Raw genomic sequence first — 27,993 nt, 5'->3', positions numbered from 1 at the left:
GGCCCGTTAAGTCATAACCACTGAGCAGCGTTACCTGGGGGAGATTTACCCAGTTGGTGGATTGGTAGCCAGGCAATGCCCTGTTCTGAGGGGAATATTCCTAAATGTGTTTTATTTTGATGTTGGCACCTGCTACTGGTTGAATCTATAATTCTGTATCCTGGTTAGTGAATACGGTACTAACTCAGGAATACTGCATAGCCTGTCACATGGGCATGACAAGACTACAAAAACATAGCTGTTTCATCAGAAAAATCTAATGTCATTTATTTATCACTAGCTGAGAGCCCCGGCGTTGCCCGGGATGTTTGTGGTGTGGGGTAGCATTTGGGTGGGGAGTGGTCCACGCGGCCCAAGGCAATTTTAGGAGAGAATGAACCGTATATATTGACTTGTTACCTGTTAAGCAGAGGACTGTGCAACACTTAGATTACGATGGTTTTAAATGTGTACTAAAGCAGGGGTGCGCAAACTGGGGGGGTGCAGATTTTTCTGGGGGTGGGGGGGTTGCGGGCGGTTGCAGAGGCACGTACCGCACTCTTCCCCAAGGCATTGAAATTAAATGCAGGGGGGCCGCGTGAGGCCTCTGCAACTGAACTTACCGAGGTTCTGGTGGCTGGTGTGACGCGTCACATGACCCCGCGGCATTGTTTGACGCCGACCTAAGAGGTAAGGGGGGCTCGAGCAGTGAAGGGAGCAGTCAGGGGTCACAGCTTCAAAAGTTTGTGCACCCCGGTTCTAAAGTACACTTTGGGAGGGCAGTGAGGATCACACTCAATAATGCTTTTCTGTTCTCATGCAGCAGGTTGGATTCCATCGTATTAGTGATTAGATTTCTCAGCCCTTTCCTCGGGGGCCACCAACCAAACCAAGTTATAGGAGTCAATGCTTCTGCAGACACGTCAATTAACCTAATTTACATTATAAAATGATGCTTGTTGATTGACCCAAAACCCTGCTCTAGACCCAGGGGAGAGATATTAAAACCACTGGTTTAAATAGCAGTGTAACTATATAACAATCTGAGTTACAAATTACAAATTAAAAATAAAAAGACCTAAGAAACTACAGTATTTAGATAAAATAACCTTCGTAAACCAGCTTATTGATTCTTTTTTCAAAACTTGTGCTTCCTTTTGTCTAACAAATTACCCCCCCTCCCTCCTCTACTTTCAAACGTTATTCCGACTTTAAGAAACATTATTGGATCATTTAACCTTGTGACATGTTGCAAATCTTATGCCTAGTTGCACAGTATTGGCGCTCCTTAGGGTTAGCAGCGCCAATGGAAATGTACTTGAAACTTTCCATGAACTAGTAAATCAGCTGTAATTAGGCCTGTAGTCCGTTTACTTTATCACAGACACATTACACTTTTGTTACAAATGTCACAGTGTGTTTTTTCTTTTTACGTTTAGGTATCGCACCAAATATGATGTTGGCAAAGATTTGCAGTGATAAGAATAAGCCTAACGGACAGTACAGAATTCCCCACGACAGACAAGCTGTGATGGACTTTGTCAAAGATTTACCTATTAGAAAGGTGGAAGATTTGTATTATTTCCTAGCTTGCATTAACAAAGATCATTGGTTCATATTGAATGTATGCTGTGAAGCTACTTCACCATGTCGGGAAAGGCTCTGAACTTTATTCAAATGGATCGACAATAACTTGTTTGTTTGGATTCATTGTTTTATTTAGAAATCTCATTAGTATCGTATGAATTTAGCTGTAGGACCTGCCAGTCTCCCCATTTATTTTTGAAATCTTCCTTTAACCTATAATTGCATAGCCTCAAACCAAAACACAGTGTAATGATGCCCGGCCTCTTGTGAACGGGCATGGAAATGGTGGGTGCAAATGATTACATGTCTGGCAACAGCATCACACATCAAAGCTTTATTGTGTCGCTAGTCCCTATAATGAATACATTTGTGAGGATGCTTCAGCACAAAGGAGCTCAACCAGAGAAAAACATTTCCAAACTTAGTGCTGTGAGAATAATCTACATAGTATAAAGCAAAGACATGGTCAACATCGATACGAAGCAATCCCTTTCCTCTCTCATGCAGCATTAGGGACGAGGCCTATGTGATCAAACAGATGATACTGTGTGTGCTCTCCCCACACACTTTTGTAGTGGCTGCACCTTTGTGTGTGGTTGTGTGTTACCTTCTTAAATCACATGCAGTATATCAACACTGATTAGAAATCACAACAAAATAAACACAAGACGTTTTGCAGAACATACCGTACAACTGTTCAGCAGCATTTGCTTGTAACACCTCATGCGTTCTGCCAATATTTCGCAAAGCACTGTAGAGGACCGGGTGTTAACTGATGAGCTTGTGTTTCTACTGTAGGTCCCTGGCATTGGGAAAGTAACAGAGAAAATGTTACAAGCTCTGGGAGTTACAACATGCAACGACCTCTCCCAGCAGGGGGCACTGCTGGCACTCCTGTTCTCGGAGATATCCTGGCATAACTTTCTAAACATCTCACTGGGCATCGGCTCCACGCACATAGAAAAGTAAGCACGTGTGTCTGTCTTTTTGTCTGGTTTCCTGCATAACCTTGATAGGGTGGGTTCTTTGCTTTTTAGAAACCCAATCAACACTGAAGCGATAAAATCTGCTTTGCTGCTTGCTAACGTATCGTTAAATTGCAGAATAAGTAGTACTGTCTGTGGCCTGCACAGTCACTTTCATCCAGGATCTGTGTGTTAGAAACAGGAAATGACAGCAGGTACGGGCCACTTGGCCAAATTAGAATGCCCATTTTGCTTAAACTGCCATAAAGACTGAGAGCCCATTGAATCCCCTGCTTTTTTTGTCTTTGTTTATGGTACTCTTGTGATTAACCCAGGTGGATTTGAATCTCATTTTTTTCGCCTGAAAAGGCAGTACTAAGAGCATATTTCATAAATCTCTTAAGTCAAATGCAGTTGTCAGTAATAAGCTACTTATTAATTAAGTCCCTAAATCATAATTTAACACCGTTTTTCAGTAAATGGCAGAAGTACTTTAGGTAAAGAAATGATACATGCTCAGGGGATTAGTTGAAATGCCAACTCACCAGATCCCTTCTTCAGAAATGGGTCATTTTATCAGATTCAGCAGTTGTGGCCCTTGTTATTTACGCTACCTAATATACCCAACAAAATGTGGTTTTAGACATACAGTAGAGAATAGAGTATTCGTTATTAAGGCAGCATAATGATTATGCATACTGTGGATGGCATTGTGAATCGTGGTCTTGCAACTGTTCATCATTCCTACAGTAGTTTCAGGACTTCTATAACATGTATCACAGGCTGCAAGACAATCAATTTAATGTCGAACCATTTTTCTACACTTCTCAGTCAGGGCCGGTTCAACCATTGGGCCGCGGTCCACCCGCTCCAAGTGATGCGCGCGGTGAAATTGTATCGCGCCACATCTGTATTATTATTTTTTTACCTTATTTGGGTATACAGTAAGCGGATATTTATTTGGTAGACTGCACCGACACACTTTATTCGAGCAAATACCCAGTATGTACCTAGCAGATACCTGGAATGCGCCGCTCCTCACCTCTGACAAGCCCCGTTGCGTTTGCCTTCCCAGCCTGGGTTCATGCCTGGCTGACGGGCGGCTGATCTGTTAAATGATAATGATTAGGATTTAATAGGCTGCAATGCTTCGCGTGTCTACCAGATGGCATAAATTCATGAATTGTAATGCAGTATATATATATATATACTGTGCAGTATTGCAGCCAGCGGGAATAAAATGCTTCAATCCCTGCTTGGAAAATACCTCAATGCACTCGGGCAGAAAACAGTCACAAACCTCAATACACCCGGGTATACCCGAATTCGTGGGACTAGCCGAGCTCGAATAAAGTGTGTCGCCAGTGTACATTTATATATATTCTGATGTATTCCATTTACAATTTCCCCCTGCTCTGCACTTGACTGTGATCACTCAACGTTCAGTCTGCGGTTCCCTCACACGTGCGGGGCAGGTTGGGGAAAAAGCTGCCTACATCTGTATGCACCTAAACCAAGGAAATTGCTTCAGCAACAGTACACGCATACCCCGCATTAACGTACGCAATGGGTCCAGAGCATGTATGTAAAGCGAAAATGTACTTAAAGTGAGTGTCCTTAAACCAGGGTATGCCTGTAATGGTTTTGTATTTTTATTAACTTGCTTGAAACAAAACACTTTTACCTAATAAATGGTGTGGTTTGATCACAGAATAGCATTTTATTTTTATTCTTAAAACAGTAAACAGCTGTGATCCTAATAAAGAGAGAGAGAGAGCACTTCATCTGGGGTTTTAATTTAAAGATGGATGGAAATCCCTATTCATTTATTTTCTCTTCCCAGAGATGGAGAAAGAAAAAGCATGAGCACGGAAAGGTATGTTACATTGTATCCCACCCCCATTTTTTTTATATATGATTGCCAGATTATCTGCCCATGAAAGACGACACCTAAAATGTTATCCTCAATACAATACATAAATACAGGCAGTCCTCGGTTATCCAACGGAATCCGTTCTGGAAGTAGCGTTGGATAGTGAAACCGTTGTAAAGTGACTCCCATGTTAATCAGTGGCGGTGAGCGTTGGATAACGCATTCCGGCGTCAAAACGGCCCATAGGGTTGGATTGTAAAGCGTTGGATATGCCATTCGTTGCAAAGGGAAACGTTGGATAGTGAGGACTACCTGTAAACTACAGGTCTTCCAGGGAATGAAATGTAAAATGAAATGGTTCAGGTATCCTTATTTTCCTCATCAGTTGAACAGATTAAAAATTATAAAGGCAGCAATACTCAAAGATAAGTGAAGCACAAAGCAAAGTTTATGATCCACATTATATATCAAACGTTTTGACCCACACTCTAGGTGTCTTCCTCATTGCGAACATCCCCACTGCTCATGCCCCTTTAAATACCTTTTGGGCAAACGCATATTTATCTTTACGTCTGGATTCAAGAGTCGTAGGCAATCCCCTAGCAATACAAGCACCCACATGTGAATATTTATAATTATAATAATGATTTCATTTTAACCCTTGTAACACCAAACCCCTATTTTTACGACTCCTATTCTCATCAGGAGACAGCCACATTTGTGATGTTATTTAGGTCTCTGATAGTGTCAGAACGGCAGACGTGCATTGGGATTTATTATCAATCACCTTGTTTCCGTTTTTTTTTTTATGAATGCCCAAGTCATGACTATATTAAAGAAGCAGAGACATTTCAGATACCGGAGTGTGCCTACTGATTCCTATATGTTCTGCTTTTATCTGGAGCAGCACAAAATTGTAATTTCATTTGTTCTGAGTTCCTACAAACACACGTCAAGACAAAAGGGGCCACTGTCATTTTCGATTTTAAAGCGAATGCGTTTTCCAGCGTAATACTGGTATGAAGGGTCTGAATAATCTGAGACGCTTTTTCAAGACGGATTAAAAATACGAAACTGTTTAATGCCCTCTGTTGCATGTTGGGAAATATAAAGGCACAATGGTTGCAACTGCGGTTTAGGAGCATGCTTTCTGCAGAATGACCGGTTTTCTCCAGCAGGGTGATAAAAAGAACTGTGGGCAAGCTAGTGACTTCGAACAACTACCCATTCTATTTGACTTTAAAAAGCACTTTTTTGTTAAAATATCTGATTTACAAAAAGGCATTTTATGCTCTGACTAGCTTCATACTTGTGTTTTACATTGACGTCCTGTCCCTCGTTTAGTTGTTTTTGATGCTATTGGGACACCTATGAACCACTAATGGCAGGGGCGTGAGCTGTTGGCAGTATGACAGGCAGCTGCTATGTTTCTAGTGGCTAATCTTTTCCAGAATGGTACGTTTGGCCGTGGCCAAAACGCCGCCGCATTCCGCCCACCTGGACACATCGCCACAGGACACTGCCGCGATATCCGCTCTTGCGCCTGACTGCCCACTGTCCTCCATGCACTGGACCCAACAAGCCAGGTCTGCCACACCGACAATTGCATGTGTAATGTCCTACGCGGGACCACTACACTGCCTAGACAGGCCGCTCCGACCACGGGACAATTAAAGATGGCACGGCCGCTCCGACCACGGGACAATTAAAGATGGCACGGCCGCTCCGACCACGGGACAATTAAAGATGGCACGGCCGCTCCGACCACGGGACAATTAAAGATGGCAGTGTTGTTGTCCTACGCGGGAGATTTAAACATGCAGTTTTTGGGTCGGGCGCAGCAGACCTGGCCTGTCGTGGCGGACGGCAGTCGTGCGTAGGAGTGGACATTGTGGCAAAATGTCCCAGCGCTAAAGTGTCCCAGCGGCAGAACGCCAGCAGCATTTTGGCTGCGGCCAAACGTCCTAGACCGAATGTTTTCTGCCACCAGCTTTCCATGTTAAAGTTATACGTTCTTCTGTAATCTGATGCTGAGAAGAAAAGCAACATTTTTGTTACATTCATGGTCAAACTGCTTTGCATATTATTTGCATAATAAAGCAGCTTTACAACATACTTTTAGACAACGTACCTAGCAAATAAACTTTAGTGCATTCAATTAAATGCGTTCTTTTCCTTCCAAACCACCTATAATGTTACTGATAAGAACATACTAGAGTACCAATCCCAGTACTGAAATCTGTGGCATTCCAATACTGGTACTAAAACACAGTGTATAAAGTTAGGGATTCCTTTTCCGTGTAGCTTGGCGTATACTGTATGTACAGATGTAGCCAGCCTTCGTATTCGGTCCGGATCCCGTAGCTTCCCTGGCAGTGAGAAAATCTCAGCAGAAACAGTCTAAATAGTCTAGCATTCACCTAATAGAAGGCACAAACAAAAAAAGAGGGGTCAAGCGCAAATATCATTCACTAGTGAGGCGAGACCACAAGTGTGAAAAAAGCAAAAATAATTTAAATTTATACACTTCCTTGAAAAGAGTGCTGCTCCAGATGTTGGACTCAATCCAAGTCCAAGGAGATGGTTGCAGCAAAGAATCGGGAGAGCAAATCAATCCCGGCCTATATAAAAAGATAAAATACAAATAGAGTGCAACACAGTATATATATATATATATTATGTGCAGTGATGATTAATTAATAAGAAAAGTACTCACATGGTGTATGAGTATTTGAAGCAGTGTGGTTATTAGGAGTGACCAACTCAATTCTGAATCCGGACACCTAAGTACTGGTGTTCGTAAGCTTAGAGCAATAACAGGTGTTGGGACCACCCAAGGTCAGAATCTGGAAAAGGAAACAGCACTCCTTCCTCCACTGATGGTTCTGCTGCGATGGCCGTATACAGGGAACAGGTGATGGTACCGGGGAAGTTTGGACCTAATCTCAGCCAGAATCTTCTCCAAAAAATCTCCAAAGTAGGGTGGAGCCATACAGATGCCAGGAGGACTATCCAGTGGCTGGAGGATTTTTTGGAGAAGATACCTGGGTGGTCCCAACGCCTGTTATTGCTCTAAGCTTACGAACACCAGTACTTAGGTTTCTGGATTCAGCATTGAGTTGGTCACTCCTAATAACCACACTGCTTCAAACACCCACACACCATGTGAGTACTTTTCTTATTAATTAATCATCACTGCACATATACATATATGAGGAAAGAAAAAAGAAAGCCCCAAATAATAGCACTCTAGTATACCAAATCAATATGCAAATACAAATCACCACTCCCAGTTGAAGGCATCTGGCCGAAACGCGTAGGAGTGGGTGCTGTAGGCAGGATCCCCTGGTTTGTCCCCCCCTCAGGGACACGTAACTATGTTTTGAGCTATTGCTCCTTGCTTCCTCTACAGATTATATGTGTGTTTCATGATTATGTGGCATGTGATTTAGGGTATGCAGCTATTTGGAGTGTGCTTTTCCTAGTTTCATATACATTGCTCTTACACTGTACTGATTGATGTACTCTACTCCTAGAGATTATTATATAAGATTTTATAGGAATGAGCTTTGATACGATTTGATTACTTGGTTATTGCCACTCCTCTGTCATTACAGCCTTTTCACTGTAGCATATACACTCCCCTTGTCTTATATACTCAAGGGTACACACTTTTTCAATTGGGACGTTTTGTCCATCTTTAAATTCATTATTAGAGGATTATTGTCAAGCCATACGCACAGGGGATCTATGCCTGCTTTTAATTATTCTTTGCTTTCTTTTAGACCTTTTGTTCTGTGACAGTTCATTCAATAAATTTGTATTTGCATATTGATTTGGTATACTAGAGTGCTATTATTTGGGGCTTTCTTTTTTCTTTCCTCCATATTACATAATTTGGCCCTTATAGCACCATTGACTAGGTATATAGTACTTATTTATAGTCGGTATTTAGTTACTTTTATTTTATCCTGTGGATGCGGGGTCCGCTCTTTCTCTTAACGCACATATACATATATATATATATATACATATATATATAAATATATATATATTTATATTTACTGTGTTGCTTTATATTTCTATTTTATGATTTATTTTTTTATACGCCTGGATTGATTTGCGCTCCCGATTCTTTGCCGCACCCACCTAATAGGACTAAAGCAAAATGCTTACACACCTTACACTTTCAGGACCTTCAGTGAGATAAGTGCAGCGGATGAGCAGTACAGTTTGTGCCGGGAACTTTGCAAGGATCTGGCTGAGGATCTTTGTAAGAAAGGACTAAAGGTAAGTACTGTATGAAGCGACCTTTCCGTGCCTGTGACCACGGCTAGCTCGTTTGACTGAAGAGCAAGCCTTAGTACATACGCCCTTTTATTAGTGTCACATATGAGACTTTCTGTTGTAAATAAAATAAAACGTATTGCCTACTGGTATCTTAAATTAACAATGAAATGGTAAAATCACTACACACATATAATATATATATATATATATATATATATATATATATATATATATATATATATATATATATATATATATATATATATATATATATATATATATATATATCTTAGGACATGAGGCAGCTAATCTTTAGATGGTAAAATTAATATATTTAATGATTGGATATGTACATTTTTTTATTTATACAGGTCCAACTATGTACGTTTCTCAGAATAGGCATTACAGTGCAAAGAGTTATTATCTAATAATGTATATGCAGAAAGCATAAATGAACATGGTTATACAGTATAATAACATATATTTATTGTTTGTTTTATAAACACCACTCCAAATTGTAATTTATTAAATACTTCTAAACTAGAGTGTTGTATTTTATTTAACTATTTACTATGATAACATATGAGTAAACAAATATGCCGCGTCTCACATAGCAAAGATAGTACTGTACTTTGATTTCTGCATGAATTGTTATTGGGTTGTTTAAATACCACATACGTATTTCAAGAGTTTTTCAAGTAAATAAATACAGAAAGTTTTAAACAGCAGTGCCTTCATAATATAACCCTTACATGGCCTTGTCGCCTTAGGCCTGTTATATTTGGTGATCTTTCTTTTAGCAAAACTTTGTAACAAATTAAAATCTGTGTGAGCTTCTTATTGCTCTTAACAACTTGTACTTCCTTTAGTGTTCTGATTGTGATACATTACAACCAAATCTAAACAAGTACACTGGCTTTGAATAACTGCATATTATACTGCTTAGCAGGCATAAAGGAGAACATTTGTCAGTGAAATATAATTCAGTCATTGAATGCAAATATAATGATGCACCACCCTGAGGAAGATCCCCTTGTGGGATCGAAACGTTGGAGTTATGTGCTGTATTTAATACATTTATTTTCATTCACCTGAGTGCTGTCTCCCTTTTTGCTGCTATGCGGTAATGTATACTTTTATTATTTATATGGGACATGCACCTATTCATTATTGAATTTCTATTGGAGTGCCAGTGATTTTTTATCACATTATATATATATATATAATATAAAATTAATTTATAATCAAGCGCCTTTTCCCAGAACTGTTCTGTGTCACTATGTCGGTGTATACAGATGCAGCCACGAGAATTAGAACTCTTGTCTTGGAAATTCTGGGGCAGTCTCCCAGTAAATGCCTCAACATTGCTGCAACATTTCTGTGAGATTCTTAATGGCCCATCAAATTAACACAACAAGGGTCCCTGCAGTCCCATTCAGTTTGAATAGGACTGCAGGGATCCCCCGGTGTGTTAATCCTATAGGCCATTAAGAATCTCACAGAAATGTTGCAGCAATATTGAGGCATTTACTGTGAGACTGCCCCAGAATTTCCAAGGCAAGAGTTCTAATTCTCGTGGCTGCATCTGTATATATTATCTCCTGTTTATCAGCATTTACTTACCTTGTATATTTCTGTACCACCAAAACGGCAACAGAACTTCACACATCACCATCTATTTCTTTCCAGATGCGTCAAATAATCTGCTTCTACAGTATACAGTACTTGCATCATTCTTATATCTACCATTGTTGCCCCTAGTTTTAGTTCATTCAGGGCTCCCCAAGCACAGGTCTGCAGTGCACACTTAATAAGCCAGAATTGCAAGGTAATACAGTATATACCTAAACAAGTTTTCTTAGTGACAATTAGAATTAGGTTAATTAGCGATATCTTGAAAGCCGAAACATTTTCGGTCCCAAATGAACCCGAGTCCCAGAAGTCACAGTGGTATGGAGTATCACCTCGTAGGGCCAGGTGTACCAAAGTGATTTGGAAACCCTGGTTCAGATGGATATGTGGTGTTAATTTTCCAACAATGTGGCATATATCCTTTTGTCTTAACCTTCAGTTAAGTTTGTGTCTTCTCACCATCTTGCCCCTCTGCATTATAACTCTTCCCTTTTGTTTGTCTATTAAGATAGAGGGTCCCATTAGGACATAAGAATAGTTTCTATTTTCCAATGTACATATATATACATATAAGACATGCAAATGAGCATACAGTATATTTACATTTGATTATATATATATATCGTTAGCCACAGAACGGTATCATCTATTTATTTTTTGATTATTGAAGCTCGGCTAACATGGTACTGATACCTCTATATATATATATATATATATATATATATATATATATATATATATATATATATATATATATATATATATATATATATATATACATTCATTCTTTTATTTTTACCACGGATATTTCCTTCTTGGTGTCTTTGATTCATTACCCACCAAAATGCTATTTTTCTAGGCATTTTCTGAAGATTAGCAAAAATAACAATACATTTGCTCAAAATGATGACAGTTACCAGTCATTGGGTGGAACCCACAGTGTCATTATTTACTGTGCCTGTGACCTGTGATACAAAAGCCAAGAGCTTTTGCACCGGAAGGTTGACAGCTGTTTTTGCTTATCTAGGGCAAAACCGTGACCCTTAAGCTGAAAAATGTTAAATTTGAAGTAAAGACAAGAGCTTCAACTGTAATGTCTGCAGTTTCCACAGAAGAGGAAATATTTGCTGTTGCTAAAGAAATTCTGAAGGCTGAGATTGAATTTACATCGCCAGAACTGCTGCAACTAAGACTTATGGGTAAATCCTAACCGTAATAATAATGCTCTCATTCTTCTTGATGGATGTAGGTCAAAAACATTAGCGTTTTTACTATGAAATAAAGCAGTTTCTTTAAAAAAAAAAAAAAGAAAAAGATATATATACATATATATATTTTTTTTAATCCACTAATGTTAAACTATTAAACAGGCTGGATTAGTGCCAGACAGGGGAGCCTGTGATGTAGTATTCTATCCATCAGAAATTCTTCTTTTTGGCACATATTTGTTAGGCCACGGTTTATACTCTATCCAGATGGATTTGGTACAACTACTTCATTTGTGCTTAAAAAGTTATGAGACTCGTCCTTTTTTTTTTCATTAATTTTTTTTAGAATATATACATTTCTTCTTCCCAATAGGAGCATTAAGCGGTTTTAAACACCAAACATGAAGTGTATCATTTATAAATACTTAAATATGTATTGTGTACTGAAACAAATAATGTAATAATTAAAAAAAAATATATATATATATACAGTGGTTGACAAATCACCAAAAAATCTACTCGCCACACAAAAAAAACTACTCGCCACCTAGTACCAAACTTGTGCTGCCCGGGGCGAGCAAATGTATAGATTTGTCGAACACTGTATATATATATATATATATATATATATATATATATATATATATATATATATATATATATATATATATATATATAAAAATATTTCCATGCCATCATAAAGTGACTTGCCCAAGGTCACATAGAACTTACATTGGGATTGGAACCGGGTTTCCCTACTTCAAAGGCAGTGACATTGTTTTCAGAGTCGGTGTCTTTACTCACATGATCCACAGAGGTCCAGTATTTACATAACGAGACGCTAAACGCACGTTAACATGCGTCTTCAAAGCTAAGTAAAGTCAGGCTAATTCACATTTTTATCCGGAAAGGGCATTGTGTTAAGTAGAAAATCCATGTTTGCTATGCAAAAGAGGTGGTCCTTCTGACAACACATATCCACAGGAGGTCCGTTATCGTTGGCACATGGATTTTAACCTGATGTTAGTTGGGTCATATCTAAAGGTGGCGTTACTCCCATTCAGACTGAAATATTGGATGGATACCTCAAATACTTGGGAACTATGCCAATTTAGACAATATTCAAATTACTTTAGCTAGCATATTTCCCATGTATCTCAGGTGTGTTGAGTTTTGTCCACAGGTATCCCCGTATTGTATGAAGGAGTATTTGGGAGTTATACAAGTCACTGGGTACTTTACAAAAATTCTCCTCGTCCCTCTCACCCACCCCATCTCCCACCATTCTCCCTCTTTCCCTCCCTCTCCCCCTCCACCACTCGTTCTCCCTCTTTCCCTCCCTCTCCACCGCTCGTTCTCTCTCTTTCTCTCCCTTTCCCCCTCTCAGAACCAATATTTCAGGGTCTGGAAGGGAGTTAGGCCACCTTTAGGTAAGAACTGCGTTATACCACATTGTTTGAAGCGAACGAAAGGCAGTGCTAACTTAACATGGCGTAATGCTTAATGAGAGATACAACCGCAGTTGTTTTTGCATATCATTTATTATTAGCATGTCACCGGACCTCCGAGGATCTTGGCCTAAGCCACTCCTCCAGCCGTAATAAATAAATCTAATATATTAGTTGATAAGATTATACACATACCTAATAATCTTTTTTTTTTCACATGTGTTATATACTATATATTTGTAGGTGTGCGGGTTTCAGGATTTCTAAACGAAGAAGAAAAAAAACATCACCAGAAAAGCATCATCAATTTCCTACGGATGGGTAAATCAGCGAGCACTTCATCTGCAGAAAAGCCAGAGAAGCTGGATCAGGTCACACAGGCCCCCGTGCCTCACAGAGAGAGTTTCTTCAATCAGAAGCGGGCAGCCAGACAACTGAACACACAAGAGCACTCCACACACAGCATTGGATTCACCAACACCACGCAGAATGTGACATCGCCACCCACTTCTGATGAAGCAAAGGAAATATCAGTTTTTGAAAATCTGAGCCAGAACCCAGATCTTACATGTCCAATTTGTTTTCACAAACAAAACACTTGGGATCTGGAAGGATTTAATAAACATATTGACAAATGTCTGAGCAGGACACCACTCTCCAGTGTCTTGGAACTATCAAACTCATGTAAAGAGGCCCCCATGCTGAGAAATAAAGGCGTTGAAAATGAAGGACATATATCAGACCATGAAAATGTTGATGTCTGTAAAAATAATCTAATGAACACGCTGGTGGGTGTAAGACCATTTAATATAATAGATGACTGTGTTAGCAATAATGAAGAAAACACAGTGGGTAAATTGCAGGACTTTGAGCAAGGCACACGTGTGGACCACAATCATTGTACCATGAATGATGCTGATCTAAAAAGCGCACGTGACCATGTGGTGCCCTCAGAACATATGTTAGTAGGACGTCAAGTGGAGTCTAAACAGCATGGTGATCAAAAAGGACCAACCCAACCATGTTCATCTGGGCTACTGGAAAACCCCACTTTCATTTGCCCAGTCTGTAATTCCAAGCAAGATACTATTGACCTTGCAATATTTAATAGACATGTAGATGTTTGCCTGAATAAAGGAATTATACAAGAGTTGACGGAGGAAGTAGTTGGCCCAAGTAAGAGTGCTCCAACTCTCCAACATGCTGGTGAGTACTTCAATATTTGGTGTAAAGTGAAGTCATGTTTAAACAAACATTTACAAACACATCTTCATATGAATTAAAGCAGCCGTTTCCTCGGCCCCTCCACCCCCCCCTTTCTTTTTACATGTACAGGAAGCACGTTGTCCGGAGCTTAACTACATTAATTTAGGCTCCGGGGACCCCCCTGCATTCCCTAGGTTCGTACCGGCACTTCATGGAGGTTTAAATCCCCGCGTAATGAGGGCCAATAGGAAGCCACGAAGGATGATGTCACGGATTCCTATTGACCCGTTTAAACCTCCATTTTGTTTGCCCTGAAGGGCACAGTAATGGTAACACCTTCCCCTTTAAGTACTTTGGGAGCCAGAGGGTCCCTTGAGCTGAAATTAATGCGTTTCAAAAAACAGAAAATTGGTGGCTTCTCCTTTTAATCTTTTATATCTTTAATGTCTGTGCTGTTTAATAATTTAGAAAGTATGCCCAAAAAGACCTATTCAAGACATCTCTGTAGGTCCTTCAACACCTGCTTTTTCGGTCCCCTCCCTTTTATTCTCTGTTCTGTGTAGCCTAAATGACAACATTTACTTTAAAAAAAAATCTTAAGCAGATGTAAACTTTTAAGATTTATAATATTTAAATATTTCAGCTGAGGGGCGTAACCATACATACAGAAACACTGTATCGACAATATCATGCCAGCATGTGTCTCAGACCATTGCAGCGTGCTATTTATTAACATTAACTGTTCCTTGTATTTTAATTGAAACTAAAAATGAGCCAGGCCTGGAGCTTTAGGCTTTGCATGGTGAAAGCAAGCGAGAGCGCTCCAGTGCTACTTGCCTCGTGCGAGCTTTCCTCTCTGGCGATGTGTGGACTGTAGGTTGTTGGGAAGCGAGCGAGAGGGTGGGCGATGTCATAATGGGGGGGGGCGTGTCAAGGAAGTGTCATGTATGAGAACACGCCTTTAGCAAATAATAAAATGCTTAATGCCATGCAATTTACATAAATACAGGCAGTCCTCGGTTATTCAACGGAATCCGTTCTGGAAGTAGCGTTGGATATTGAAACCGTTGTAAAGTGACTCCCATGTTAATCAGTGGCGGTGAGTGTCGGATAACGCATTCAGGTGTCAGATAACGCATTCCAGCATTGAAAAACGGCCGATAGGGTGGCATTTTAAAGCGTTGGATATGCCATTCGTTGTAGTGTGAAAGGTTGAATAGCGAGGACTACCTGTATTCTACAAACATACACATAACCTTTGTCATGCATGAGAACACGCCTTTAGCAAATAATAAAATGCATGATGCCATGCAATTTACAGAAGTATTCTGCAAACATATACATACTGTACACTATGTCATGCATGAAAACATGTCTTGTTATATATATTTTTATATATATATAAATGTGATGCATTGTACACTACAATTTTTTTTTTAATTATATAGATAAGTGTAGCCCTGTTTCCCCTAGAACACAGGAAACTACCAATTGCTGCTTTTATACCTGTCGGCTCCAGGAGCCTGAGCCTCTGCCACGGAGAGCCTGGGGTGTGTACTTACTCTGATGCATCGCCTCCACCTGTGAGGGATCCCAGCAGAGCGGAAGCAGCCCCTCACAGGACACAATAATAACACACACACAGTATAAAATAACGACACCTTATCTGTATTGGCAATTGTTATGTCACAGGATTACTCTCCCTTATGGATAAGATATATGGCACAACTACCACATGCCTCGCAGGGCTTACTTCCCCGAAATGATACCCACCACCGTGTTCCACACCGTGTCCAGAATATTGTGTACCTCACACAGAGTCCCCAATAATACCACAGTATGTTAAGTCCCTTGGTCACTAGTCCCACAGTGTCCCCAAAGAACCCATCCTTATAGGCGTGATCAGTGCCTGGGTATATACCAGTATGTTGGTGCACTTGTTGACCTTTACCTGCCGGGCACTGCAGCACCCGGTCTGATGAGATTTCACAAAGGATCCGCCGATCCTCTCTCATACACCCACGTCATCAGGCTGATCCCACCAAGACAATGTCTCTGTAGTCTCTTCAATGAGGCCTGATCCGAAACCTCTCTTCAAGGAGTTCAGTGTCTGCTGTGTCCCTAATTATATCTAGATACTACAGGGATCCGTTCCCTATGCTAGGGCCTGTCCCTGTAGCAGCCACAAGCTAGAGTTGACTCAGGGCCTATCTTGGGCCTAGGGGGGGTATTTGCTGCCTAGTGCAGAGGCTACTTGCCTCTCTGCATGGACCCTCTGTCCCCTACCTCTCCCTGTCACACTCTGCCTGCATGTTCCCTGTGACACACTTCCTTATCCTGCCTGCAGCACTTCCCCAGCTCCTATTGGCTCCCTGGCGTCAGGTGGGGCACTTCTAAGGCTCATGGGGACTTGTAGTCCCTTCCAAGAGCCTTCCCTGATTGGCTAGCGTTCGCGGGCTTTTCCACTGCTCATGCGCAACCTAGGATGGCCGCCGCCACTCAACTGCGCATGTGCAAGGTCTCTCAAGATGGCAGCACCCCCTGCGCACACCAGCCTCCTCCCACCACAGGCTCCTGCAAGCGTGCACGCCCCCGACAACTGGCTGCAACTCTCCCAACCGTGCGGAGGTACACCACAAGGAGGGGGGGAGGGGCACACATCAGAGGGGGAACCTGGCTACACAAGTTATGGACAATACATCAGAAATTTCTCTCCATAAATTATCATTGATATTTCTGTCATGGTATTAATTAAAGGTTCCCGTTTGTAAACCTCAGAAATCAAATTTTCAATAGTTGAGTTGTCCATATTCTCACAGCAAGCACAACTCAACTGACAAAAAGTCATTTGAACAGTATCCAGGCAGAATAGCTTACTTAATTTTCATTGGCTGTTAGCCGCTCACATGACCAGGCTGTTTCGCTGCAGTAGCTAACAAGTTTGTCTCCTCTGCTTTGGTATCCTCGTATCTCATGTACATGTGCAAGCTCGTGCTCACTATGGCCATGCGCTTTGGAGATTCCCACGTTTGTTTGTAGCGTGAGCTATGTAGCTCGCTCCGTATCTTGCACTATGGACGAGGCCTAACACTCCCTCAGAGGCAACATGTGCTGCTCGAGCTACAACTCAAAATGCCATCATTAAATTTCAGTACAAAATAAACAGCAAAAATGTACACAGTCAAGGCAGCCAAAAGTTTCCCATCACTGATTTAGTCGAGCAAACAGGAACTGAATAAATGACAAAATATATTTATAGGAAAAAGCGAATCATCTTAGTAATTTTACTTGGGAATAGAGTACGATACGGTATGTGCATTTCATTGCACGGTGTTATTACTTAAGGGTGAAACAGTTTCTGAAGCGCAGAAATTTAGTCAGTATGTTTGATGGGGTGGGGTTTTTGTCCTAAATTAAGAGTGAATGGACCAGCACTTTGTTGTCTCTCCCAGGGCTGATAGGAAGTAGTTGCTTTTTTGATGCTCATTCTGCCCCATCCTCTCTCTCAGCACCCAAAGTGAGAGAAATTGGAAATATTCAGGGGCAGATCCTGGCAGGAACTTTGCATTTACATGTTCGCCAAAAAAAAAGGTGTATTATTGTTAGTGGTGATGTGTAATTGTTAATGATTATTATTATTATTATTATTAATGATGTCATAATTAACATAATTAACAGAAGCCAATATAAGAGACACGTCCATATTTGGGCTGTCTAAAGAGGGCCAAAAGGCAAAATAAATGCTTAAAAGGGGAAAGGAGTAAGAATATTGGTGACTGGCTGAGTAGCTTCTTCGTATTTGGTAGTTGTTACTGTACCTAGAGAATTATCCTGCGCAAGGGGTACATTTTCCCTTAGCACCCCTTTTTATTCAAATGGGAAGTGAGGGTCCTCTGAGCTGAACACCATTAATTTTGACTCTGAGAACCCCCTGGTTACCAAGAGAGTTGATGGGGAAGGTGCCGCCGGTTCCATCCTGATATTTAAATCCCTGCGTCCCGCGGGCCAATAGGAAGCTGCGACAGAGGAAGTTGTGGCTTCCTATTGGCCTGTGTAAAGTTTAAACGCTATTTTGTTTCCCCTGGAGGGGATGCTCCCGGCGGCACCCTCCCCGGGAAGTCTCATGAATCAGGGGGTCCCCAGAGCTGAAATGAATGCGGTTCAGCTCCGGATACCCCTACTTCCCACCAATGTTAAAAATATGGGGGGTGGAGGGGGAGGAATGATTGAGCAAGGGAACTACTTCCAATACTGTGATGTAGAATCCACCCTTATTATCTACCAACATTACTATGTTATAACAAACATAACCACATTATGAATACCTCATTCATATACTCCCTACAATAATAATAACCTATGGATCTGCGTTGTAAATCAAATGGATCGTCCCAATTTTAATACAAAGCTTTGCAGATGCATTCACTCTTAATAAATCCCGGTTTCTTTGTAAAAATCCTGTATTGCCTTCCACTGGTGTAATTACGAAAGGGCTTATTAATTGAAATGGGCAGCAGATTAACTGTTTACATCAGTGTCACTGAAACAGATGTAGCATTTGGCTAAATTTTTAAAAACATTTGTCCTTTGATAGCTCACAGAGAGTACAGCTAATCATTCGTCGGGGTTATGCTCCATCACAAAATGTTGTTAGCTGCTTTTGTTTTATCACTCTCTTCACATGCTGCTATAATCAATGCCACATTACCCACTCTTTTCTGAAACAAGAAATCCAAAGTTCATTCTCAACCCCTCTTGTGCAGTAGGGCACTTACAGCGTAGTTGTATGTTTCTCTGTCACATAAGGGATTCTTTGGCAAACAACCAGTGAGTGAGCAGTAGAACTGGGACACTCACAGAGAAAGAAATAGGCACTGTGCCCAGGACAAACAGACAAAGGTTCAGTGGAAAAAGACACCAGTCTGGACAAGACAACTTTTATAGACGCTGCAGTATTTTATTGGAACACAGTAAGCAGGCGAATTAATGTTTTAATGCTCAAGTTTCTAAGGCCACATTGGTTCCTTCACCAGGTGAAGCATCGGTATATACTTAAGTAATAATCCCCGAAGAACAGGGCATTACTGGCCAATAATGCCCTGTTCTGAGGGGATTATTACTATTATAGGCTTTTTAATAGATATTTTTGTATAGTTATATAGATTTTTTTATTAAAATAAAATGGTAAATACATTAAAGCACCTCTATAAACACTTACACTGCAGCTCTCTATATCCACACACTGCCGCCCCTCTGTGTACACACACACACACAACACAACACAGCTCTACACACAAACACAGCAGGTGTACACACACACAAACTGCTGCTACACGCAAACTCTGCTGCTGCTGTTACACCCATAAAACACAACAGCACACCACACACACACACACACACAAACGCTGCTACTGATACACACACACACACAGCAGTTCTACACACAACAGGACTACACATAACAAACTGCTTCTACATACAAACTCTGCTGCTACACATACATACAGCACACCACACACACACACACACACACCACAAACGCTGCTGCTGCTGACACTGACACAAACACTGCTGCTACACTGACACACTCATACTGCTACTGACACATACAAACACTGCTGCTGACACGCTGCTGCTGCTGACACACTGACACAAACACTGCTGCTGCTGACACACTGACACTGACACATACACGCTGCTGCTGCTATTGACCCATACAAACACATAAACACTGCTGCTGCTGACACTGACACAAACAGTGCTACTTCTTCTGACACACTGACACATACAAACACACAAACACTGCTGCTGCTGACACAATGACACTGACACACACACACACTGCTGCTGCTGCTGACACTGACACAAACACACACAAACGCTGCTGCTGCTGCTGCTGCTGCCACACTGACACACACGCACAAACACTGCTACTGACACACACAAACACTGCTGCTGCTGCTGACACACTGACACATACAAACACACAAACACTGCTGCTGCTGACACAATGACACACTGACACACACACATTGCTGCTGCTGCCTACACACTGACACATACAAACACACAAACACTGCTGCTGCTACTGACACACACACACTGCTGCTGACACTGACACAAACACACACAAACACTGCTGCTGCTGCCACACTGACACACACACACATACAAACACTGCTGCTGCTGACACACTAACACACACACACAAACACTGCTACTGACACACACTCACACACAAACACTGCTGCTGCTGACACTGACACACTGCTTCTGCTGACACACAGACACTGCTGCTGCTACTGACACATACAAACACTGCTGCTGCTGACACACTGACACACACTCACATTGCTGCTGCTGCTGCTGCTGCTGCTGCTGCTGCTGCTGCTGCTGACACACTGACACATACAAACACACAAACGCTGCTGCTGCTGACACACTGACACATACACAAACACTGCTACTGACACACTCACACACTGCTACAGCTGCTGCTGCTGCTGACACACACACTGCTGCAGACACACTGACTGACAAACACACACATAGAAACTGTAGCCACAAACAAACTGCAGAGAGACACTCACTTGCTTTGCAGCTACAGTGCACACATTCTTATCTCCCTCCTCACTGAATCTGTCGGCTCTGTTCCGGATAGAGGGGGAGGAGTCACTGCCTGCGTCTTCCTACGGACCAATCCCCTGCCCTTTCTCAGAGCTGTTCCTAACTATGGACCAATCCCCTACCCTGTCTCTGACCAAAAAGAAAAGCTGATTGGCTGGAAACATACAGATTGAAATAAACACATTTCAAGCTGAAAAAATTCCGGGCATTACTGAATGAATAATGCCCGGAATTTTAACCAATCAGAGAGCAGGGATTTCAGTAATGCCTGGAAATTTGCAGCTTTAGCCTATAATGTAGTTTAACATCAGTAAAGTGAGGAGTGCCGAGGTCTTGATTACATGCCCAGGTTGCATTTGCCCGTGCATTGTCACATATTTCGCCACAATACAGTATTTTTAAAATAAAGTGACACCACTGCCAGGAGTCAAATTGTGACTGTGTATTAATACTTGTATATTAATTTGTCTCATTATAACACAAACCTGTTTACTGGAACATGTTGGTAAAGATTTTGGTCTTGAATGCTTAAGATTGCTGATTCAGTTCCAGCCTGGGCCACTTACACTCTTTGTATACAGTATATAATCACTTACCCTACCATAATGTACCTGAAAACAATGTGTGTCTCCATGTGTTTTACATAACAACAATTGTTTTTCCCTTTTGCTTCAGATGATTGTTCCCTTCTACAATCTATCACAGTGAAGTTACTGTGTGTGAGAGTTTGAGAAGTGGTTAGCCTAGCGCCGATTGGTGGAGCTTATGAAGCTGCTTCACTAGGTGTGTGGTGTCACATACACAGGGAGCTTAAATTGTAATTGGTATCTTACGCATTTTCAATAACAAATCATCATATAAGTTTAAAAAAAAAATCATTTAACTCTTAGGCTGCGCTTATAGTGCCGGCTACAGCTACGGATGACGTCTCCCGTCTCCGTAGACCAAGCGAAAGTTGTAATTTGAGTTTGGGAGACGTCTCTAGCTACAAAGGGAGTGACGGAAGGCAGAAGGGCGGGGAAAAGAGCAGGGGGAAGGCTGAAATGGAGAGGAGTTGTAATTTCTGTTTGTATGCTGAATTTACAGTACTTTTACTTTAAATTACGGGAGAATTTACTATTTTAAAGTTGTTCATATAGTGTGTTTCACTTGACAGACAGACACACACACACACACACACACACACACAATCAGAGCCGCCAACAGAAATCATGGAGCCCAGGACAAATGAAAGGAGCATCCCCCCCCCCCATAGCGCACCTACCACGGAAAAACAAATTTTAGCGCACAACTTTTACTTAACCCCCCAATACATACAAAAATACACCCCCAACCCCCCAATACATATAAAAATACACCCCCAACCCCCCAATACATATAAAAATACACCCCCAACCCCCCAATACATATAAAAATACACCCCCAACCCCCCAATACATATAAAAATACACCCCCAACCCCCCCAATACATATAAAAATACACCCCCAATACATATAAAAATACACCCCCAATACATATAAAAATACACCCCCAACCCCCAATACATATAAAAATACACCCCCAACCCCCAATACATATAAAAATACACCCCCACCCTCCCAATACATATAAAAATACACCCCCATCCCCCCAATACATATACAAATACACCCCAACCCCCCAATACATATAAAAATACACCCCCAACCCCCCAATACATATAAAAATACACCCCCAACCCCCAATACATATAAAAATACACCCCCAACCCCCAATACATATAAAAATACACCCCAACCCCCAATACATATAAAAATACACCCCCAACCCCCCAATACATATAAAAATACACCCCCCCCCCCAATACATATAAAAATACACCCCCAACCCCCAATACATATAAAAATACACCCCAACCCCCAATACATATAAAAATACACCCCCAACCCCCCAATACATATAAAAATACACCCCCCCCCCCCCCAATACATATAAAAATACACCCCCAACCCCCCAATACATATAAAAATACACCCCCCCCCCAATACATATAAAAATACACCCCCAACCCCCCAATACATATAAAAATACACCCCCCCCCCAATACATATAAAAATACACCCCCAACCCCCCAATACATATAAAAATACACCCCCATCCCCCCCAATACATATAAAAATACACCCCCCCCCCCCAATACATATAAAAATACACCCCCAACCCCCCAATACATATAAAAATACACCCCCCCCCCAATACATATAAAAATACACCCCCAACCCCCCAATACATATAAAAATACACCCCCATCCCCCCCAATACATATAAAAATACACCCCCCCCCCCCCCAATACATATAAAAATACACCACCAATAATAAAACGCTGCATCCGGTGCCGGGTCTCTCGGCAGCGCCGGAAGTCAGCTGGGCTAAGCTTCCGGCGCGAGATGGAGGCCCGTCGCACACACGAGCAGCAATTGTGGGACTGAGAGGTGCCTGCAGCGGGGCAGAGCCGGCAGCAACTGCTGTGACCTGCAGCCGGGCCCCTGCCACCGACCCCCCGCAGTCCCGCCACCACCGGCCCCCCGCAGTTACGCCAGCCGCCGGCCCCCCACAGTCCCGCCAGCTGCCGGGCCCCCACCACCACCCCCCCCGCAGTCCCGCCAGCTGCCGGGCCCCCGCCACTGCACCGACCCCTCCCCCTGCAGCCACTGGCACACCGCCTCTGCTCCTCTGCTCCCCTGCCCCCCTGCAGCCACCGGCCCGACCTGAGATAATACCCAAGGTAAGCCTGATTTTTATATGTATTGGGGGTGTATTTTATTTTATATGTATTGGGGGGGAATGGGGTATATTTGTAGATGTATTGGGGGGTTGGGGTGTGGTTTTTTTAATGTATTGGGGGGTTATGTAAAAGTTATGCGCTAAAAAAATATTTCCGCGATAGATGCGCTATGGGTTGGCGGGGGGCTGCTCCTTTCATTTGTCCTGGGCCCCATGATTTCTGTTGGCGGGCCTGATCTCACACACACACAATCACACACACACAATAACACAATCCCACACATAATCCCCCCTCCTCCACACACACACAATCACACATACACAATCCCACACACACAATCCCACGAATTGGGAGGCGAGGCTGTGACGTCACGCTCACGAAACATGCACTACTTGCTGGATGCGTGACCGTGACGTCAGGTGAGCGGTTTTCCCTCATTGGCTGAACCGCTCACGTGACGCGGCCGGCGCGCTGCAATAACAATTTCAGTTGTCTCCTCTTATCTGTTGCACCGTAGCACTTGATCATGCGCACTATGTACGCCTTCATTGGTCTACATTAATTTGTTCCGGCGTCGTATGCATCGCAGCCACAGTACAATATGGGGCAGTAATGCCTTAAAAGTCCTTTTGCTGCCATCTCTTCTGCAAGTCTGTTTGTGGTCATTTCCGAGTAGAACATAAACAGTCCCAAGAATATTGAAGTCAATATAATATAATAAGGATTAAGGAGAGCAGTGAGTGACCATTACTTTTATTTATTTTTATTGCATGTAGAAAAAAAGCATGGCGTAAATAAGACCTCTGACAATGTTTTACATAATGATCAGTTAGTTTTTCACTGCCAGAGGAGCCTGCAAAGCATTGTGTTCTTGTTCCCTCTGGCAGCATAGCGGTTTAATGGACAAGCACAGTCACCATTTGTATCTACAGTAATCTTCTTTTGAACAAGTGCTTACTGAAGGTAATTGGTTTTCCTTCAGTGAGATTGCAGGGCCCGCACACTCCCTGCCCTGTGACTCACAGACATGCATTTACTGCACCACTGGTTTGTTTAAAATGTCATTTCTGCAAATGCGGCTATTTATTGGCTTAATTATTTAATGTATGTTATTAGCTCACTTATTCTTAGAGTGGTTATTAACGGATTGAGAAAGTGGTTCAAATACACGATTATTCATGTAGAATGGGTTTTTATTATCAGAACTGCGGGGATGCTGGTAAGTAGAAGCTTTGTTAGAGATCATTAAGACCCATAATGGATTCAAAGTGGTTAGGGGCGTGTTATACAGGAGAAATATTATTTTAGCTTTGTATTTTCTTCATGCCAGCTGCGTATCATAAGAAAAGAGGAATAACGCACACCACTAAATTGTAACATCATATAGTACAGATTCATGTTTTGAGCCCTCTGGGAATACAGCATGTATACCTAACTGTTCAAATCAGAGTTCATTCTGGTCTTTAAAGTCCTACATGTGTCACTTAAGGCCGGGGACATGGTACAAAATACAGCACTGAGCCGCGCTGACGCCCATGCTCTCCTGTTCAAGCAGGAGCTTTTTTTTTGTCCTGGCATGAGCGTCGGCGAGCGCGCTTGTGAGGCGGGTGGGAGGCGAGGCGGGGCTAGCGCGTCACGGCGCCGACGTCACGGAGTGCCATTGGCTTTTGCCATGACCGGCCCTCCGCATCCCTCAGCGCGAAAAATTAAATGATCTGTCGGCTGCAATTCCACACGCCTCCGCACGCCTGCAGAAGCGTGCGGAAGCGTGCGGAAGCGTCTACCAAAGCCCCACACATGCCGGATGCAGGAGGTAAGTTTCCTGGCTCAGCGCTGTATTTTGTACCATGGCCCCGGCCTTAGTCTGATGACTTGGGATCAAGATTTCTGACCCTTCTCTAATTATAATATACAAACTCTGGCAGCCATACATACGCTTCTTGAATTGTGAACATTTGTTTTTAGTTGCATTCTATATTTTTTTTCTGCTATTAGGCTACACAGCAAAGCTCTGCATTATAAATCTAAGTAATCTCTCAGGAGTTTACAGCTAGTACAGAGGTGACTGCTTCTTGTCGATGTTTCGCGAAAAAAGATGCACACCTTTCACTGTAATAAAGCTTTTAAGGGTGCTTCCTAGTAGGGCAATGACATTTGATGGTAAAGATTGCATGTATTTTACACCCACATTTGCTCTACTTCTTTCTCTTTTATTTGCACCAGAAAATTGACCAGGGCTGAGGTAGTGGGAAACCTCAATGCTTTAAAAGTTGCTCCAGATGTAGCTAACCTTCCTGCCTCCGGGGTCGTGCCACTAGGGTTGCTAGGTGGCTTCTTTAAAAATACTGGACACAATGGTGAAAGGTGCCACACGCTTGAGATACACGCACGCACGCACCTCTCTCCGCTCAATGCTGTTTCCTCCTCTCCTTGGCGTCACCCCCATGCTCCCGACACCTCCTCCTCATTGGCTGCTGCTGGGTAATGTTGCCAATCAGGATAGAGGTAGCTTCCCAGCCGACCAGCAACAGCCCTGCTCTCTCACTGTGCAGGGAAATCTTGCACCCCCCACCCCCAAGCAGGTCAGATCCCTACGTCCAGAGAGGTAATTCCAGACACATATGTCCAGTATGACCTCTAATTTTATACTGGACAGTGTCCAAATACAGGACAGTCCGATTCAATACTGGACACCTGGCAACCCTGGCTGCCACCCGCAGTCACATGATGCAGGGATCACGACACCGGAGGATTAATGATGCTCGTGATCCCATTTGGAAGCATGGACCCCTTGCAGTGAGATCGCGGCAGACACCGTCTGTGGTGCCACAGACTTTTGCTTCTTCGACCGTGGCACCGGAGACGGTGAGTCCTGCTTCAGCTTTAAGAAACTGTGCAACCAAGATTATTACATGAGAAAGAAATGAAGCAGTTGCACCAACAACACAAAAAAAACTTTGCATGGATACATCTCCTTAAATGGCTCCAGGTGTATCCTATGTTTCAGATCCCATAACACACGAAACATTATTTACATAGAGATCTGCAAACTTGGCAAGGTACATTTCAAACTGTAAATGCGTTAAGAATCCATGTCTTTCTTGGGACCTAAATTCACATGTTGTCAAGCAAGCAGCATATTGTCATACCACTATCGCACTCCTCGTAGAATAATATTGGGAGCTTCTCAATCAGTTTAACATTCTGATTGGCCCATACACTTTTTTGCATTAAAATATAAGGTTGTTGTGCTTGTGGTGTGCCTCGTGTATGCCATCATTGGCAAATTGGAAGCTGATACTTTGTGACAGAGATCAGTAAGGGACGCATCCTCTGACCTGCTAAAAGTTGGGTACCACGATTAACTTTAATTGAAAAAAAATAAATGTTAGGTTAGCAAAGAAAACACAAAAATACTCTATTATGTAATTAAGTTTTAAATGTACCGGCTCTATTACTTGTGGATGAATGAAACATTCTAAATATCTATTTTGAGAGGTTTAGTGAGGCAACAGGTGCGATAATTGTATGACCCTGATTCAATATGTTATGATTGGAGCTTACATCTTTGAGAGCAAGGGTTAAGGTGGCTCTCGTACTGTATATTGGATACAGGTCAATATGAGCCATCCATGTTGCAACTGTGCATGAGGCACATGGGGTGAAATAAGGGGCAAAAGCAGAATTGAGCATTCATTGATTAAAACAAGATTACAGTATCTTTGTTTCATCCACCAGGGAGCATGGGAAGAGGGCATCAGAGTATTAATACCACAGTGCGGACGAAAAGGTAAGAGCAACATTGGTAAAATGCACAGCTTTGCTTTTTATATATTCTCTGCCATGTACTGTACTGTACAAAGGAGCATTGAATATCCTCTCCACGCAAAATGATGGTCAACAATAGAAGAGGAGATTATCCCTTTCTCTTTCAGAAAGATCCGCAAGTTATTGCACTGCAATGTGAGCCCTGTGGCGCAGTAGAACTTCATATGTGCGCATTCATTCATGGCTTGCTTGGGTATGGAATATACTGTGTGTCCTTCACTATTAATGGGCTCCCTCATTGCAGACACTTGATGAGTATCCTGGGGAAGAGCACGCTGCCTAATGACAGGGATTCATAATGATAGGATCTGAATCTAGGGCTGCCACCAACCTGAAGTTCTGCAGAATTCATCATACTGTAGAAAGGTTGTGACAAGATTTCCATCAAGTCACTTTGTATTAGGGCACCGTGACTTGATGGTCACTCGGTTATTAGGCCCCCATTTGGGTATTGTTGGAGATGTTTGAGGAAGGGCCTGGGAAGTGTGCAATTAGTACTTTAGCCCTTTGAGTGCTTGTACCCGAGTGTTGAAGACATCGTAGAGTTTGTGGGGCTAACAATGTTCATGCCACACTAACGATAA

At 42.2% G+C, this 27,993-nt stretch overlaps 1 protein-coding gene across 7 annotated transcripts in view; it reads left to right on the top strand.

The window, feature by feature from the left end:
• POLK (DNA polymerase kappa) overlaps positions 1 to 27,993 on the top strand; it is an 85,902-nt gene that overhangs the window by 54,482 nt on the left and 3,427 nt on the right. For 6 of the 7 annotated variants that reach the window (XM_075591404.1, XM_075591413.1, XM_075591442.1 and 3 more), the window contains 7 exons: positions 1,419 to 1,543; positions 2,365 to 2,531; positions 4,375 to 4,407; positions 8,598 to 8,694; positions 11,354 to 11,525; positions 13,226 to 14,188; positions 27,320 to 27,371. In XM_075591404.1, the coding sequence (XP_075447519.1) occupies positions 1,419 to 1,543; positions 2,365 to 2,531; positions 4,375 to 4,407; positions 8,598 to 8,694; positions 11,354 to 11,525; positions 13,226 to 14,188; positions 27,320 to 27,371 (1,609 nt within the window). The remainder of the gene's footprint in view (positions 1 to 1,418; positions 1,544 to 2,364; positions 2,532 to 4,374; positions 4,408 to 8,597; positions 8,695 to 11,353; positions 11,526 to 13,225; positions 14,189 to 27,319; positions 27,372 to 27,993) is intronic. The other variant, XM_075591451.1, reaches the window with a different exon arrangement.

The sequence above is a fragment of the Ascaphus truei genome, chromosome 1, assembly GCF_040206685.1.
Source record: "Ascaphus truei isolate aAscTru1 chromosome 1, aAscTru1.hap1, whole genome shotgun sequence".
In the NCBI taxonomy this organism is placed as follows: Eukaryota; Metazoa; Chordata; class Amphibia; order Anura; family Ascaphidae; genus Ascaphus; species Ascaphus truei.
The sequence above is the reverse complement of the archived record's forward strand: the minus strand, read 5'-3'. Positions and strand labels throughout refer to the sequence as shown.